Genomic DNA, 20269 nt, shown 5'->3' with positions numbered 1-20269 from the left:
GTTTAAAACTTTAGAACTTCCTCTTATTTTATTTTGTGCATTTAAAAAAATATTTATGAATAAATGTTTTTTTAAATGCATTTATTTTTATAAATATTGCAATTGGCTTTGCTGTCATGTACATGTAAATTTAAATAAATAATTAAATTACATATAAATAAAAGCATATAAATCTGGCGGTGTCAAAAGTCTGCGTAATCGGAGGGCATGTATGACTAGATGTATGGATGTGAAGAAGGCGAGGAGTGTATGTCAGGACAGAAGAGTGTGGCGTTCCATCCTCTCTGCCTACCCCTGCGGAGAAACGGCGGGATGGTAGTAGTAGTAGTAAATAAAAGTAAATTTAAATAAATAAATTACATTTAAATTTAAATAAAAATCAATTTATGTAACTATTCTGTTAAATTTAGAAATACAAAAATAAAAGATAAATACTAATAATAAAAACTATGAACCCCATGGTAGACGACTCCCAGGCAGACCACCAAAGAGATGGGTCGATAGCTGGGAATCGACATCGCAGGAGGCTAATCCCTCTTAAAAACAGGCCACAAGGCCTACAAGATGAAGAAGAAGAAGAAGAAGAATAATAATAATAATAAATAATAATAATAAAACCCTTATCCGCACCCCAATGGTGCTTAGGGCACTGCTTCATATAAACGCAGTGTTATCTTGATCGTTTACACATGAAGATGATCAGCCTTCCGCTTCAGGTACCAGTCCAGGGTAATATTGAATAAATATTACAGTGAAAAAATCACAAATATTTATTTGACCCCCCCTGGGAATCGAACCCGGGACCTCCAGAACGGTAGCCAAGCGTGCTGACCATTACACTACGGAGGCGGACATACAAAATATAAATAAAAAAGTATTATAGCCAATACCTACTTGTGAGTGGATTTACTCTTTATGTTTAAAGTCACTATAATTTCATGTGATTCACTAGTGAAAATTCTAGGCAAAAACATACAATGAAACACTGGTATATTAGCACGTATGTTCAAATGAGGTAAGAATACGTATGTAATATGTACATAAAATAATAGATACAACCTTCCGGAAGATAAAGATGGAAATTCTATTATAAATTCACGATGACAATAAATTATTGTACAACATATTGCAAAGATGCATTGTAATGATAATGTTTAACGCTCAGTAGTAAGAAAATGACAAAGGATTTCATATATTAACATATTATTTTTATATTAGCAACGATTATTGTTCGATTTATCAAAAGAAAATACTGTTTCATTCTGATAATACTGTTTAATTCATCAAATTTGAAGAAAAAAAAAACATTTATAATGTTACGTAAAACGCAAGGCAAGCAAACAAGGCTGCAGTCATCTCAGGATGCCTAAAAATTCTATGTGGAAAAACCCTGACATGAAGATCGGCAGCAAAATCAAAATACACTCGGGCCTCGGAACCATATAACACGGTTATATATATATATATATATATATATATATATATATATATATATATATATATATATATATATATATATATATATATAACCATAATTTTATATAAACACGTATAACACCGGTTTTTGTGGAACCATTATATATATATATATATATATATATATATATATATATATATATATATATATATATATATATATATATATATATATATATATATATATATATATATATAAATGGTTCCACAAAAACCGGTGTTATACGTGTTTATATAAAATTATGGTTTGCTATCCAAAAAAATCTAAGATAGTTTACATGAATTTGTACTTTATTTTTTTAATGTGTCGGGTTGTGGTCCCGTCGTTAGTGTCGCAGACTCTCAAGTCAGAGATTTTCGGTTCGAACCCGGTTATTATACCAATAAGATACCTTTTTCTAATAATGAGCCGCTTAGGCTCGCAGGAATAGTATGAAATTGAAAGATTTTTGTGTAAATAACAACAACAAAAAACACAAATATTTCTCTTTGAAAAAATAAATAAATAACAAACATATTATTTTATTCATTTATTTTTCTAAGACCGTGTTATAAAAAGCGTGTACAATACATGTGTATACAAAAAATATGCCACAGTTTATTCATCCGTGTTATATAAAACCGTGTTATACGAGGTCCAAGGGTATACAAAACTTGTGTGCGACCCATCGTGACATATGGGATCGAAAGCAGAGCGGACACCGCAGTAACAAAAAAAAAGCGCTAAGCGTGTCAGAAATGAAGACTCTAAGGAGCGTATCTGGCAAGAGTCTACGAGACAGAATAAGGAACACCAGGATAAGGGAAATATGCGAGATCGAAGATGTTGTTAGGTGGGGAAGGCAATGAAGGAGACAATGGTATGCGCATGTGAGGAGAATGGAACCATCCAGACTACCCCACATTGCACTGCACAGCCAAACCTAAGAGGGATTCGCCAGGAGGCTAAGAAGAAGAAACATAAAAAGCACGAATAAAAATCACAAAGATATCATTTAAAAGATGCTGCATTGGCCTTTGTATTTCTCACTACCAACACACAATACTGACGCATCGAGTTTTTTTTTGGCAACGACCCCTTGCAAACGTCACATTACGATCTAAGGACGTCAGAGATGTTTCATAATTAAATTATGATTTTCGGGGAAGTGACTGATTTAAATTAAGTAATATCTAAATTTAAAATCGAGTAATAGACGAACGCGAGAAATCTGTGGTGTTCTAAATTTAAAACCAGGTAATAAATGAAAACTAAGCAAGAAATCTGTGATCTAAATTAAAATCAGGTAACAAATGAAAACTACGCGAGAAATCTGTGGTGTTCTAAATTTAAAACCAGGTAATAAATGAAAACTATGCGAGAAATGTGTGGTGTTCTAAATTTAAAACCAGATAATAAATGAAAAATATGCGAGAAATAGAAAGTGTTCTAAATTTAAAACCAAACAATAAATTAATATATACGAGAAATCTATGATGTCCTAAATTTATAACCAAGTAATATATGAGAAATATGCCATAATTAGCCCTTTTTAAATATTATCCTTATTTTTAGAAATGATACTGATAAAACTCCACACCTCCATCCCCTCTCACTTCAAACCACATGTATTTAATCACTCATTTATCCCGCCTACTTACTTAAGTTGAACACATATCCAACCCTAAAGATGACAAGGTGCTTGACGAAACCTTTTGGCGAAAAAAGAACCAAAAATAAAAGTGGTTAAAAACAAAGTTATAGTTTTATCTTATAAAGTCCTTGAGTAATCTTTTTTTAGCGAAGATAATTTTGTCACATCGTTTAGATCCAATATTATCTCAAAACCTCAAAACAAAACAATGAAAAAAAAAAGATAAGCAATTTTATCACTAAAGCTAACTAACCAGCTAACCATCACGCAGCTTCCCCGCAGGGGTGGGCTGAGAGAATAGAACGCCACACCAATTTTTTTTTTCCAAAAAAAAAAATCTTCGCCTCTTACACATTCATGCATATCCTCATACATACACGCCGATTATTCCTAAATACATATTATACGAAATCAAACAAACGAGATAGATGCCGTGCTAACTACACTCTCATGTTTATACTCTCTTGTCTCACAGCGAGTATAAACACGAGCCGCATATGAATGCTTACACACCTGACCACTTTTGTCATATCCAGTAACATTGCCTATTCTTGAGATAGTTTGTACCGCCGACCTCCGATTTGCGGGATCGCCACTGCCCTGAATGTTTTGTACTTTTGCCGAAAAGAAATCTCGACGGTGTATTTTAAGTACGCCGAGTATGACGTCATACGGTGTTGTGACGTCACGCCGTAGCGTTCCTCTATGCCCCGATGGCGTGAGCGTGTAATACCATTATTTTGTACAAAGTACAGTCTGCAAGTAGGTTGATTTGATGCATTTGGTTCTGGCCAACCCACGAGTCCTGGTATGATTCACTAACGTATCGTAACGTCCGCCATTTTGAATATTTACAAAAAAATATTACTATTTTTTTTAATATATTTTTTGTATGTCAATATTTGTGTTTTTATTAAGAGCTAAGCAGCTCATTAGAAATAGGTACCAAATTGTGGTAGAGTGGGTTCGAACCCAGAAACTCTGACTCAAGAGTCCGCGACACTAACCACGGGACCACAACCTCATTTGATATTTCAAATGTAGACGAGGGAGAATACGGAGTATGGGCGTTAACAGGGCTCATGACATGTCATTGGCTGGTTTGAGTGAACACTTTTTACACTGTGTAATATTCACCATTCATTACGCCCATTCATTAAATAGAAAAAATGTAGTTAGTTTAACTTCATTATTATTTTTTTAAATCTGTGTGACACGAATTTCGACGCATTACGCATCATTTTCAAACACCGTAAATGGTGACAATAGATTTCAAGAAATTGTGGTATTTACCAAGTAAAACTTAAATTAAAAATGGATAGATATAACCACAAAGTGACTGCCGAATCAATAAATGAAATTAGATAATTATATATAGATAGATGGTGAGACCCAGAAACAAATTGATAATGCTGCTGTTATATCCGGATGCTTCAGAAACTCGGTGTGGAGGAACACACACACACATAAGAATAGAAAATAAAATGAAAATATACAAAACATGTCGCTCACTCCTTTCAAGAACGTCATAAATCAAAAAACTTGATTTTTCAGGAGAACGTTTTTAAAGTTTATAAATATAATACAATGTATTAAAAATAAATATCAAGCCACTTACTGAACTTTTTACTGTGCAACAGATCTTTTTAAGTAAAACCTGAAGGTATTTTCTCCATTTGAAAAATATTTTGTTTATTTTAAAAAATACTTAAACAACACCTTTTTTTCAAAATGCAAAAACAACACTTTCTGCCCTGTAGCGGGTAAATATTAAGTTAAAAATATGTCTCTTTTGCTGGAATGTAGTACTTTTTCTGGGCATTCTGAAAACATGTACAACTGAAAATTCACGATTTTTGATTTATGACGTTCTTGAAAGGAGTGAGCGAATGTGTTCGACCAATAGCCACTTATGGGATTGAGGCAAGAGCAGATACTTCAGATCCACACAACAACCACATACAACAGATCCTCAGGATCTGAAAAAAGAAGAAGAAGATACACGCAAACCAGAAGATTAAAGAAAGAAAAACAAAACGTCTCGAGATTAATTGATTAACATTTAAAACGTGATGATAATAAACGATGTTTAGACCACGTCTACCGAATGACGTACTCTCCAAATTGAGACTAAACACTCGCGCGTAGTAGCCAAACAAACAGAAAGCAGAAGGTAAACAAGATCAGCGGCTTTCGGCTGTGACGTCGATGATCATCGAGTTGATCTCTATGACTAACTGACTAACCATCACGCCGTTCCTCGCAGGGGTAGGCAGAGAGAATACAACGCCACGCCAAACTATGACAAGCGACGTGGGGTAGTTGGGTAGCCGCTCGACTGCGGTACTGACAAAAATTAATTTAAGAAGTATTTATTTTCAATTGGTCTGGGTCCTGGACCTTTCCTAGCCATACTATCCTACCTGCAGACAAGCCTCTAAAAAGTAGAGGCATTGTGGGTTATTCATTAAAAAAAAGCAACACGTGTTGTTCGAGCACATTTTTTTTAGAACTTTTCGCTCACTCCTTTCAACAACGTCATATATCAAAAATCGTCAATTTTCAGCTGTGCATGTTTTCGGAATGCCCAGAAAATGAACTATATCCCTGCAAAAGTGGCATATTTTTAACTTAATATTTACCCGCTACAGGGCAGAAAGTGTTGTTTTTGCATTTTGAAGAAAATGCATTGTTTAATTATTTTTTTTAAATATACTAAATATTTTTCAAATGGAGAAAAAACATTCAGGTTTTATCTAAAAAGATCTGTTGCACAGTAAAAGGTTCAATAGGCGGCTTGATACTTATTTTAAATTTATTGTGCTATATTTTTAAACTTTAAAAACGTTCTCCTGAACAATCAAGTTTTTTTGATTTATGACGTTCTTGAAAGGAGTGAGCGATATGTCGAAAAAATGCCGATAGTTCGTAAGAAAAAGCCGATGATTTGAACCATATCTAATGGCTACCGTTACATTTATAGAAATATGTATGTAACTTGATGGGATTTGTTGTACTGTGACGTAAGTCCACGAGTACTCCCGACTCCCGACCTATTGCGTCATTGCCGTAAAGCCGAAATTCGTGACAGCGAGTGAATCGTAACTAGTTTTACGGCCACGTGGAGAGTCGTTACGGGGAACGTAATCCTACCGTTCCACAGTGATTCGCCCAGAACAAGCCAGCAAGACAAAAGTCAATTCAATGAATCGACTTATTGATGATAACATGATAATAACAACCCCCCATTAGTCACAATTCCAGGTAATTATTATGGCAAATATTCCAGAACGATGAGTCATAAGCGGTTGAAATGAAGTGATAAGGTTATTCCTTTTTTGTAAACAATTTAGTTGCTATTTTGCAGTGCTTTCAATAACATCTTACAAGACTTGAAGTGAAGAATATTACTATTGCTGTAATGGATTTTACTTAAAAGGGTATGAATTATTTTATTTTATTTTAAATTTGGTTCAAATGCACGACAGTATGAGTTATGATAGAGTTTGAAAAACTACGTAAAAATTGTAATTTTTTTTTTCGTTTTAAATTTTTGAACGTATGCATCTTTTTGTCCCCAGATGTATCCAGGCTAATTTTTTGATATTGTGTAGCTACATTTATTAGCTATACAACGATATATAATTTTTATAAGACATATAGTAGCAAGTTTCATTTTTTTTTTTTTTCAGATCGTGAGTGCTCTCTCTCGAAATTAGAACTATTTGAAGAATGGCGGAAACATGCGAAAGAAGAACGAAATTTTCGTCTGATGGATTTTATTATTAAAAAATTTAGTGCTACGGATATGATTTTTGATTCAAAGAAGCATTTACTGATAAAATTTTAAAGTGTTTCGTCAAAATTCTCTGAAAAGTGGACTGCAGCTAATATGAAGACGGACCATTTTTTAAACAAAAATAAAAATTGGTTAGAGGGCGTAGATGTAAAATTTAATATAAAAATGCATCATCCCTGCGCTTCTTCATCATCTGGAGGAAGTCAGCCTCAAGTCTAGTACACAGTACGGTGGTTATTAAAACATTCATTCTTCCAGTCGGGGAGCTCTCGGAAAAATCTCAAGAGGCCCGAAATAAAGATTGTCGTAGATTCCGCGAGCACCATACTAGGAAACTGTCACGTACTTCCACGAATACAGATTTATTGAATATGCTTTTGAAAACATCCGATCCTGTAATTAACTCACTCAGAGAAGTACCTAGAAAGAGAACCGATAAATTACCGTTGGAAGTTCTGAGTTTAATTGTCCCGCCTTCAATAGCATCAGGTGGCAACATCAGGTGGCAAATAACTTTCATCCATGTAACGATGGTGATTATTTAGTATCTGATTCGTCTGATTGTGAGATTGATGATGAGTCGTGAAAATGATTATTAGTCTGGTGTTTTATTTATTAATGTTATTCTATGTTTATTTCTGTAATCTAAATTATTTCCGTAAAGTATATAGGTACAATAACAATAACTAAAGGCGGCTTCTGACAGCGACAGTTTAATCGCATTTTATGATAAAAATTGCTATAATTCTACAATAATATAGGGAAATAATTATTTGCCTACCACAGGTTTAATTTTTTGTTTAATCATTATTTAAGAATTAACGCGATTTTGGTCATAAAATGCCATTGATGTGTGACTATCGGAGGCCCTCACAAGTTGATTGTATAGTATTAAGAGTAAATTTATTTGTATAGTTAATGATGTGTTTAATTGTGTATCCGCCTCAGTAGTGTAATGGTCAGCACGCTCGGCTACCGTTCTGGAGGTCCCGGGTTTAATTCCCAGGGGGGTCAAATAAATATAAGTGATTTCTTCACTCTAATATTTATTCCATATTACCCTGGACTGGTACCTGAAGCGGAGGGCTGATCACCTTTCCTTCGTGTGTTAACGATCAAGATAACACTGCGTTTGTATGATGCAGTGCCCTATGCACCATTGGGGTGCGGATAAGGGTTTGTATTAATTGTGTATATTATGTATTTTCTTGTCATAACAATACTGATTTTTTTTTAAATACTTTTTTTATTTCGTACTTAAGTTTTTTTAAATTAAAATATTCCCAAAGCTTCAGAATTATCAAACAATGCATAGTTATTCGAAAAATCAATGAAATAATATTGATCAATACCAGAACAATCAAATCATAGAATAAAATGTTTTTGTCCACCTAGCTTGTTCTGGGTGAATCACTGTGCGTTCGGACAATTTATATTGATTTGCTAATATAACTTAATAGGGGCCTTTCAAGATTTAAAAATATTTCCTTGCCATCTTAATACGCTATCTGCGGGAAGGGTAATTTTACCTTTTCAATCGACTCCTAAATTGCGTGTAAGTTATCTTTACGCATGACTTTTGCGGCATCTTTTGATCTCATATCGATGTATACAGTATGGTTAAATGTTATCACTTCTTTTCAGAGATTTTTATCTCTAACATAGATGCAGAAGAATTTGGAAGTCTGGGCATTTATTTACAGGGTTTATGGCCGCCATAGGCTTGTTTGAGTGACCACACTTTACACACGTGCAACATAAACCAATTCTACCCATTATGAACATCCACAATTTCAAAAACATTTTGAGTGTGTCCGAATACTTGTTCACAAACCTGGATTATCTCCAATTATGGGAGTTATTATGATTAAAGAAAACACTTCGTTTTTTACCACTTGAGTTTTATTGTAGACTACATGTTTCAGAAGTTAAACTTCCATCATTCAGGTCTGTATAATGAGTTATTATACAGACCTGAATGATGGAAGTTTAACTTGTGAAACACGTAGTCTATAATAAAACTCAAGTGGTAAAAAACGAAGTGTTTTCTTTAATCATTGTAACATGTCTTACCACAAAGTTAATGCCGAAACAATAAATAAAATATGGGAGTTATTTATCATATTATTTTTTGACATCTCAACATACATGAAGAAGAATTTGGAAGTCTGGGCATCCACATTTTTTGTTTGTTTGCAAGATTGATCGTGTATCTAGTCCAAAAAAATTGTTGAAAACACCTGAAAAGTGGACGCTTCTCGTCAATGACTGCTTACACCTATGTTTTACTTAATTTTGTATATCATTTTGATCCCACTTAAATTTGTTTATCATTTCAATCCTACTTAATTTAATTTAATTTAAAAACGGCTAATTACGTGTTGAATTTCAGGATCAACGATCTCTTGTTACCCAAAGTCATCTAAACAGTTCGTAAATGTTCCTGAAATGGATTCGTACAACCCATCCGGTCAACGCCAGTATTAATTTGCATGAATTTTCTATTGACATATCGCTCACTCCTTTCAAGAACGTAAATAATAACGTAAATAATAAATCAAAAATCGTCAATTTTCAGTTGTGCATGTTTTCGGAATGCCCAAAAAATGTACCTACTATACCCCAGCAAAAGCGGCATATTTTAAACTTAATATTTACCCGCTACAGGGCAGAAAATATTGTTTTTGCATTTTGTAGAAAAGGTATTGTTTAATTATTATTTGAAATATACTTAATATTTTTCAATTGGAGAAAAAACATTCAGGTTTTACCAAAAAGATCTGTTGCACAGTAAAAAGTTCAATAAGTGGCTTGATATTTATTTTTAATACATTGTATTATATTTTTACACTTTAAAAACGTTCTCCTGAAAAATCAAGTTTTTTTATTTATGACGTTCTTGAAAGGAATGAGCGATATTGCGACAAGTTGAATCGTCTAGACATTTAGACGCAGGAGCCCTGTTGTGTTTTGACTTATTTTCTAAAATCTCTCATTTTTTTACTATGCAGCAGGCATAAGTCTAACTAACTAACTAACTAACCATCACGCCGCTTCGCCGCAGGGGTAGGCAGAGGGAATAGAACGCCACACCACTCTGTCTTTGCAAACATTCTTTGCCTCTTCCACGTTCATGCATCTCCTCATACATACCCGCCGATTGTTACGACTCCTAACCTAACCACTTTCAAGTATTTGGCATACCTGATCAGGCATAAGTCCATTTAAAAAAATGTAATTAGAATATTATATCCATGTATGGTACATTTGATCGCCTCCGTAGTGTAATGGTCAGCGCGCTCGGCTACCGTTCCGGAGGTCCCGGGTTCGATTCCCAGGGGGGTCAAATAAATATAAGTGATTTTTTTCACTGTAATATTTATTCAATATTACCCTGAACTGGTCCGGAAGCGGGGGGCTGATCACCTTTCCTTCATGTGTAAACGATCAAGATAACACTGCGTTTATATAAAGCAGTGCCGTATGCACCATTGGGGTGCGGATAAGGGTTTTATTATTATTATTATTATGGTACATTTAGTATAAACATAAATGGAAATATTCATTAGTCCGAAATCTTTAATCTACTTATTTACCACTACCATTAACCCTTATGGCGCATAGGGCACTGCGGCAAATTGACGCAATGTTTATTCGATCCTTTATTATATGCAGACAAGATGATCAGTCCTGCGCTTCAGGTACCAGTCCAGAGTAATAATTAATAAATAGAAGAATATTTTTTTTTTAATATAAAAAAAAAAAAACATTTAAAAAATGGACCAATCATATTGTACAGTAAATAAAAAAAAACCTTACTTATCCTAACATTACCCGGCCAGTGTTAGGAAGACCTAGGTATACATGGGTAAACTGCAAATTCCAATTTATTTTTGTTTTAAGTTTTCGAACATTACCCGACAGGATTGGGTAATGCTAAGTTAACCCGGATAAACCTAGGCTTACTTCGTATTATATAGCATTACTCGTAACATAACACACAACTCCATTACTGCATACAGAAAATCATGTAAATGGTCATTGCGCGGTTAAAATATACATTTGTGCATTAAACTATGAACTTTTCTTGAAAGCCTACCCGCTACTAAGTACTCCAGAATACATTAAGGCAATACACATTTGAAAAAAGCGCGTTTAAACCTTAACCATCGGTTACGGTGGGAAATTTAAACGGTATTATTTTCCGGTTGAAATTAATCGTGGCGGGTTAAACCCTCGAATGGCGTGTTCTGCCATATTTTATGCATGGTATCCTTTATTTTTAAACGCGAATCGCTTTATTTTTTAAACTAACTAAATGTGAACAAAGTTTAGTAACTTATTATTTTATTTATATTAAAATTACAGTAGTGAAAATTACAATAACAGTAGCGAGCACTCAAATCTTACGTGACTGAAAATATCATGTGTCTAGTGAATTTCTAGTGATTCAAGAACAAGGTTTCTAAATTGGTTCATATATATAGAACTTCCAAGAATTTGAGTAGTGTGGTTGTCAATAATGCGTAGAATTGGTGAATGTTACACGTGTGTAAAGTGATCACTTAAACCAGCCTATGACGGTCGTCAGCCCCGTAAATGCCCAGACTTCCATATTCTTCTTCGTCTTTGATGAGATGTCAAAAAATAATATGAAAATATCAGTATTTTTTCAAATAATATTTTTTTGTTGTTGAGATTTCTTGATAGATTTTCTGTTCAAATTATTAAACGACACTGTTTAAAGTTGATATAACGAAATAATTGCGTATTTAGCGAGCATTTTTTTTCTCATAATTTTATAGTTAATTTGTAGATTTTCGATTTTACGCGCCTATTATTCCAAACCAAACGTTAGTCATCCCTGATTTAATGTGTGGGCGGGGGGGGGGGTTCCGTGATATGTGAGAATGTGAGTGAGTGGATAGTCAAACAGCTAGTGGCCATACAGTTAGGGGTGGTATGTAGAATGTGGAATTACCTACATGGAAGGGTTGTTATATACTGCCCAATGTATTGATTTATTTCACAATAATTATTATGCGTATGTAAACAAGACATGCGGAGCCTTAATTTAATACAAAAATACAGAAAAAAATCATTTAGTAGGAAGGTGTAGATTTACTTGTATGGCGGGTTCATATTTAGTTTTAAAAAATTTCAAATTGTCAAAGTGGTTGTAAAAAATGCTTTAAAGCCATTTTTCACTCAGAGACATCATATTGCAATCCGATGTGTAGTGTCTGGGGTTTTATTTATAAGAAATATAATAAAAATAAAACCCATTTTTGTCAGTACAATGTCCGCCACCGTAGTGTAATGGTCAGCACGCTCGGCTACCGTTCTGGAGGTCCCGGGTTCGATTCCCAAGGGGGGTAAAATAAATATAAGTGATTTTTTTCACTGTTATATTTATTCAATATTACCATGGACTGGTACCTGAAGCGGAGGGCTGATCACCTTTCCTTCATGTGTAAACGATCAAGATAACACCGCGTTTATATGACACAGTGCCCTATGCACCATTGGGGTGCGGATAAGGGTTTTATTATTATTATTATTATTTGTTGATACTGACTTCCATCTTTTTTCGTGTAAAGGGAAGAACAATATGTGTTTTGTTATAATTTTTAACAAGAAAAAGTCGATGGAAAATAAGAAAAATATTTAAAAAAGAAGAAATATTAAGGAAAATGATTAAAAAATTCTAAAATATAAATACAAAATATTGTGTTTTGATCCACTCACATTTTTATTAGCCAACTAGTTTCGGCAACAACCTGTTGCCCTCTTCAGGGTTTAATTTATGAATTTATTAAACTAGTTGGCAAATAAAAATGTGAGTGGTTCAAAACACTAAGTCTTTTTATTTCTCAAAATAATATATCAATATGATCCACAAAGTTAATGCTTTCAATATTCAAAACTAAAATAATGTTACAAAATTAAATATAGAAAAGAAAATTACTAGATTCGTGAGATTTATCAGAGTTTACATTTAGACCTGAAGATGGAAGCTTAGCTTCCGAAATTAGTGGTCATAAAATAAACTCAAGTGGTAAAAAACAAGTGTTTTAAAGAAAACACTTGTTATAAAAAGTGGGTTTATTAAAGAATAATATGTATAAAATTCTAAGTGTCTGATTTAAATACGTGCTTTAAAAAAATGCATGACATCACGAGTACGCTATTGACTCTGAAACACGTGGCCAGCAAATCGCTTGATCGCCGTCCAACAATCGACGTCTGGTCAACGTTAACGGCCAGATTACGCAACGCGAATCGCCCGCCATCACTACCGGTTTCGGATCAAACGCGTCTGGGGCCGCTCTAGCACCTGATCAAACAGCGCGACCTTGATATGTCCGGCCTGCGTCTGTATCGAACAACGAGAGACTGAACTGAGTGTGGAAGAAGAAAAAACAACTAACCTAACCTAACCAATACATTAAAATCGAAAATATGCAAGAATACTATTGCTAGAGGTGTAGAAGAATCCCGCTTCGGAAAACTCCTTCAGACACATGAAACAGATATCAACAGAATATCAAATGAGGTAAACAGAATATCATATGAGATATTGTTTAACATAGCGGTAGCTCTTTCTACAGGCATAACCATCGGCAGGTTGGTCCTGTGTATAGGAATGTGAAACAATCTATACCGACGCTGTCTTAGGTAACTATCGGGAACATACAGATCAATGCTCCGGATAATTTCAAGATTATCGATCATACCGCGCAACAATCGATAAAAATGCGCAATCAAATACACATTCCTTCTAGTCTCTAAACTATTGTAGCCAAGCATACCCTGGAGAAACTCGGTCGGGTAGAGCCAAGGATAATAGCCGTACTCTCTCATGTAGAGATACCTCAGAAACTTCTTCTGGACTAAAATGATCGCTTTATTTCAAACATAATCGTTCAATACAATTGGCGACCGCTCGTCTACAAAGTTATTGCACCTGTTCTTATGTCATAATTCATAATGTTTCCTAAAGCAAACAGTGTGCATATTTTATGACGTGTTTTCATGTCAAGCTATCCGCGAATTACGAAACGTCACCACCCTCCAACCGCTTTGCACAGTATACACCATCTATGAGGCCGAACAAGCCGTTGATTAGTTATTTTTAATGGATTTTTAGCTCGTTAACTAACTGTCCACATGTCGCCACATGACATTAACACGTTCAGGAGTTCAATATGTCACGAATAACCACAAAATAGCATTTTTCAAACCGCTGAAACTACATTAAAAATGTGAAATACTAGTAAACACATCGTAGTCATACAGGAGAAAGTGACCAAGTGCATTTTTTACAAAAACGTGATCATTGACTATTTGACATCTTACTATCTTTATATTGCCCTGAAAAAAATCCCAAAGGAATTTAAACTTAGAAGTATAGTATATTGACTTGTTAAAAATGACTTACTGCATTGATGTTTATTTTCCTGCCAAGCAAAAGTGACTTGAATGGCCTTCCTGAACATTTTACGTTTTGTTAGTTGGTCACTTTCTCCTGTACGACTACGATATAGTTGTATTCTCTTTGTGTGTAGTATTCACGCACGACGCATGTTTATACTCGCTTTGAGAGAAGCGAGTATAAACATGAGTCGTCGAGGGGACTGAAGCTGAGTTTAACATTCATATATGATTTTTTTTATTTATTCATTATACACTGACAAAAAATATGTGTCAAGACTGTAAGGGCATGATTCCTCTTGATTGAAAATAGCTGGATACCGAATTGTCATGCATTTAATCGGTTCAATTACATGCTTTTTGCATTCTCACGTACGTTTTGTCGCTCCGTCACTCTCATTCATAATCAATTCTAAATATGTCTCTTTCGCACAGATCATGAAGAGAGCCCAGACGAATGTTTGACAGAGTTCTCTTACCTGGTGCTGTGCTCCTGGAAGCTGCCCCGATTTAAAATAGCTCGATGCCAAATGCACGTGCATTTGATCGGTTCAATAACACGCTTTTATGGATTCATCATCAGTTCTGATGTTGTCTCTATCATGACCTCCTACCTGGTGCTGTGCTCCTGGAAGCTACCTTGATAGAAAATATCTCGATGCCGAATGCCGGCGCATTTAATCAGTTCAACAACACGCTTATATCGATTAGCACGTACGTTTTATCGCTCCGTCACTCTCATCCATCACCAGTTCTGATGTTGTGTCTCTGTCGCGACCTCCTACCTGGTGCTGTGCTCCTGGAAGCTGCCCCCGTCCAGCAGGCGCACCTTGGCGAACAGCACGGCGGCCACGAAGGGCACCTCGGTCAGCTCCTCCACGCAGCACTGCACGCTGAACTTGTACCGCTTCTTCTTCATCATCATGAAGGCCATGTCGGCGCGCGCATCGGGCCGCCCTTCCCGCCTACCGGCCGCCCCAGACCACACCCTGCGAACAGACGACAAATCATTTTACACTAAGTAAGTACTCGCAAACATTTCGGCTGTCCAAACTTAAAACACAGTAAGGGACTATTTTTTTTGTAGTACGTTTTTTTTGCATTTTTGGACTAAGTAAAATCTACTTAGTCCAAAAATGCAAAAAAAAACATACTACAAAAAAAGTCCGTTACTGTGTTTTGAGTTTGGACAGCCAATCTAATTCAGCAAGTAAGGGGCCAGACGTATCTCCGCGCACATTTTTTTGTTGTCAATTATTTGCAAAGACATATTGTTGTGGTGTTCTACGAGTATTCTCTCTGCCTACCCCTGCGGAAAAGTGGCACGGTGGTTAGTGGCAAGTTTTTTAGATTTTATTATTTTTAAGATATATAAACAGAATTTGCTATGAATTGGAGTACATAACAGGCAGAGAGAATTTTAGGCAAATAGTCCCCACAACTCAGAAATTTAAACTCAACTTCAGATACAGTGTTTGAGAATGATGCGGAATGCAACAAAACACGTGTCACAACAGATTTAGGAGATAGTGGTATTTACTAAGTAAAACTTAAATTAAAAATAGATAAGTATTACCACAAAGTGATTAACGTTTTCAAAAAAGGTTTTCGATCTGTTACTAATAAATGGATCACCCTCGAAAGACATCTGGAGGAAGACCAAAGAATGCATGGATGCTGCAGAGAGATAACTTGATTCGAAGGCATGGCTTAGGTTATTGTTCCACAAAGTGTGTGCCGCGGCACACTGGTGTACCGTGGTGATTAGATGGTGTGCCGCGAAAAAACGTCTAGTTATGTGAAAATAACACAATTGCTCCATATTTTGATCGCCTGTGCTCAGTTAAGTAGGCTCACATTTCGCATTAAACATAATATGTTAACCCTTTCCGGTCCTATGTCGAATGTCATTCGACATAGACTTTATTCCGGTGAGTCCAATGTCGAATGTCATTCGACATTCCTTTCTTCATCAGTTTAATGTTAAAATACAAGCTAACATATTTTTTTCTCACTCGTATTTAGTGTAAAATGTAATAATAAGAGACAAGATTGTATACATTCAAAATTAAAATAAATTTTTAACACAAGTGTAGTTTTATTTAAAAAAAACTTAGATGTATTGTTTAACCCTGTAATGCTGTAAATTTACTGTGGACGTGGTGGAATTATTTAAAAAAATTATGGACCGAAAGGGTTAAATATGTTACCACAATATGGTAAATATGCACCTCTGAAATTTCTTGATTTGGTAGATGTACCTTGAATAAAAAAAAGTTTGCGGAACACTGGCCTAGGTGACGTTGTCCGAGACAGAAAGACTTATAACCTGAGGACGAGGAGAGCTGACCCTAACAGTCTGCAAAGACAATAAGTTGGGATGGAGTCAGGAAGAAGAGATGTTACTTAAAAAATACTAATGAAGATGATGCTCGGGATATCCTGGAGAGACCACATCTCCAACGACGAGGTACCTACTACGATTAATCAAAGAAAGGCAGCACCTACTCGCGACTATCTCCGAATGGATCTGCCACGTGCTAAGACAAGAGGGTTTCCTGCACAAAATAACAGAGGGGACGATCGAGGGAATAAACGCCAGAGGACGCCCACGCCGCGAATACCTAAGCGACTTATACGAAGACATGGGCTGCTCGACGTATGAGGAGCTGAAGAGGACTTCCGAAAATAGGCGAGAATGGGGAACGAGAGGTCATCTGTTGCTGCAGACCAATACGCAGGATTGAGACCAGAGAAGACGAAATATATTTCCTTATTTAGTATTTTTCTTAGAACAACTTTTATTTTCTCCGTATTTTTCTCTCGAAGAAAGAAAAATATTTAATTCACTAATCAATTCTATGAATCATTTGGGACCTATTTACGATTTCTCTTCGTTGCGTATTTTCTTAAGTGGCTTTCTTCCAACAACTAAGCTCGTACTTCGCAAATCTTTCCTAATCACTCCGTTCTACCATTTTATCTGATCACATTTCTTCTCTTCGATATCAAAATCGATGGTTAATAACAGTTTTATTAATATAATAAAATTATATTCCGTATTTCAGTCCATAAAGTTCGTTCCTTATATCGCCTTATCGGTGGAGCTCTGTAAGCATTTTATTTAAACGAATGGTTTTCTCGGGAGCTTATGGTTTTATATTAAAATTCATTAATATTTTTTTTGTATATTAAAAGCATTTTTAACATTGTGGTATGGTAATATAACACTCTCCTTATCATTCATCATTCACTTTGTGTAATGCCACTTTTAACACTTAGGGCGTTTGTCCACTACACGGAATTACACAGAATTTTACCGTCCGGCACGTCAGTTAGCGTTTTAATACGACGATTGGCTTGGATTGGCTTGTGCTTTTGTCCATATTTCTTCGGATCGGTGCTCTTGATCGGTGCGTGAATGCGTTGCGCATAAATTCGATCACGCTAAACTGGCGTAGTCGTTTTCATTTTTCAAAACCGGAATGCCGGACGGTGAAATCCCGGGATAATAGTGGACAAGCGCCCTTATTCGTGACTAACAGTTTCGGCAGAATCATTCCATCATCAGGTCATTAAAATAAAATTTCTACGGTCATTCATCATCAAAATTATTACGGTTTGAAATTTGTACAAAAAAATATCTTTCAAAATTGTTATATTTGTACAAATGTCAAAACCGTAATAAAAAACTACTTTAGAAATAAATATTCATCCCACCAATAGATGTCTCAAGTGAAATTCTAAGTGATTAAAGTACAATGTTTCAAAATTGGATCATATAAGTATATAGAACTTCCAAGAATTTGAGTAGTATGGTATTAAATCATGGGTAGAATTAGTGAATATTGCACGTGTGTAAAGTGATAACTTAAACCAGCCTATGACGGTCGCAAGCCCCGTAAATTCAAAGACTTCCATATTCTTCTTAATCTATGTTGAGATGTCAAACAATCATGTGAAAAATAACTCATATAATTGGAGATATTCCAGATTTGTGAACAAGTAATAAAGAAATAAAATTAAAATAGGTATATTTTAACGATTCTGCTTAGTAATCGCACTACAGAGACACTCAATTTGACTTCTATGGTATAATTAATGAGCGCAAATGCATTATGAGAAGCGAGCCATAATTTGGACAATCGCTCAAGCGCCTTTTAACCATTCGTGAGAACGAACGCGCACGTGATATCTGCGCCTAAATGCACAAAGTTGGAGTTAATTTGTAAAGATGAAATGAGTTATTTTATTCAGACGATGGCTGAGAGGAGTTCATTCAGTACCCATTGGACTTGGAGTCTGGGAACTGAGATTCTTTCGTCTGATTAGTGCGGAGTCAAATGTCAAGTGCTCCTTATATAGACGTATTTATGTAGGTTTGGACAGACGGCATATAACCAGGGCGGTATTTCTGCAAGTAAAAAATAATGTGCGACTAGAATTGTCGATTGCAAAACCTGTAAAAGGTAAAAGAATTATAAAAAGAAAACAAGTAAAAATGAATCCTTGTCTAGTCCCCACGGACTAGGATAGTCACCTTCAGAACTAGTAAAAAGTAACGTGCGACTAGAATTCTGTGATGAAACGGAAAGGGGGCACAAGTCTCTAACATATACTATAGGACTTGTGCCCCTCTTCCGTTGTCAATTGCAGAATATGTAAAAAGTAACGTGCGACTAGAATTGACACTTGCAGAGCAAGAAAAAATTAATGTGTGACTAGAATTTTCAATAGCAGAACAAACAAAAACTAATGTGCGACTAGAATTGTCAATTGCAGAACGAGTAAAAACTAATGTGCGATTAGAATTGTCAATAGCAGAACGAGTAAAATCTAATGTTGGATTTGTCAAATAAAGAACGAGTAAAAAGTAATGTTTGACTAGAATAGTCAATAGAAAAATAAGTAAAAAGTAATGTGCGACTAGAATTGTCATTTGGAGAACAAGTAAAAACAAATGTGCGATTAGACTTGTCAATTTCAGAGCAAGTAAAAACTAATGTCCGACAAGAATTGTCAATAACGGAACAAGTAAAACATGTGCGATTAGTACTGTAAAAAGAAAAACAAGTAATACCTAACTAATGTGCGACTAATATTGTTCATAGAAAAGCAAGTAAAAACTAATGTGTGCCTAGTATTGTCAATAGAAAAATTAGTATAAACTTATGTGCGATTATAATTGTCAATTACAACAAGTGAATAAGTGAACAGTGAAAAAGAATGTGCGATTAGAATTTTCAATTGCGGAACGAGTAAAAACTAAACTGTGACTAGAATTGTCAATTGTAGATGTAGAACAAGTAAAAACTAATGTGTGACTAGAATAGTCGGTAGAAAAATAAGTAAAAAGTAATGTGCGACTAGAATTGGCAATTGTAGAACGAGTAAAAACTAATGTGCGCCTAGAATTATCAAAAGAAAACAAGTAAAAACTAATGTGCAACTAGAACAGTCAATCTGCTCGCTATAACTCCAGCAAACGAGGGGAAAAGGCGAATGTACACCGCGTAGGAAATGAGCCATAATTCAGATGGAAAATGGACGAACTTAAGTTGTCAGTGGTGTTATTATAATATGTACAGGAAGGCAGCTGTCAGTCATTGCGCGCGCTATTTCTGATCTCGTCTTACACCACGCGTACCATATCCCATAAATCTAGCCTCTGGGTGTTCGCTTTCTATTACCGGCCCCATATACATCCACCCATCTATCTATATGTCGTAGTCATACAGGAGAAAGTGACCAAGTGCATTTGTTTACAAAAACGTGATTATGACTGTTTGATATCTTACTAGCCTAATATTGCCCTGCAAAAAACCCAAACCGATTTTAAACTCGGAAGTATATATAATATATTGACTTCTTAGAAATGACACTGCAATAATGTTTATTTTCTTGCGAAACAAAAGTGACTTAAATG

The 20269-nt window shown here is 35.2% G+C and overlaps 1 protein-coding gene across 3 annotated transcripts in view; it reads right to left on the bottom strand.

Annotated features, from left to right (window-relative positions):
• LOC148299602 (uncharacterized) overlaps positions 1 to 20269 on the bottom strand; it is a 111088-nt gene that overhangs the window by 78543 nt on the left and 12276 nt on the right. For all 3 annotated transcript variants that reach the window (XM_088275914.1, XM_088275915.1, XM_088275916.1), the window contains exon 2: positions 15129 to 15332. In XM_088275914.1, coding sequence (XP_088132040.1) covers positions 15129 to 15277 — 149 coding nt within the window. In that variant the 5' untranslated portion in view covers positions 15278 to 15332. The remainder of the gene's footprint in view (positions 1 to 15128; positions 15333 to 20269) is intronic.

This window comes from Brachycentrus maculatus, unplaced genomic scaffold (assembly GCF_059751285.1).
Source record: "Brachycentrus maculatus isolate JH-2025_06_01 unplaced genomic scaffold, ASM5975128v1 h1tg001056l, whole genome shotgun sequence".
NCBI classification, from domain to species: Eukaryota; Metazoa; Arthropoda; class Insecta; order Trichoptera; family Brachycentridae; genus Brachycentrus; species Brachycentrus maculatus.
The sequence above is the reverse complement of the archived record's forward strand: the minus strand, read 5'-3'. Positions and strand labels throughout refer to the sequence as shown.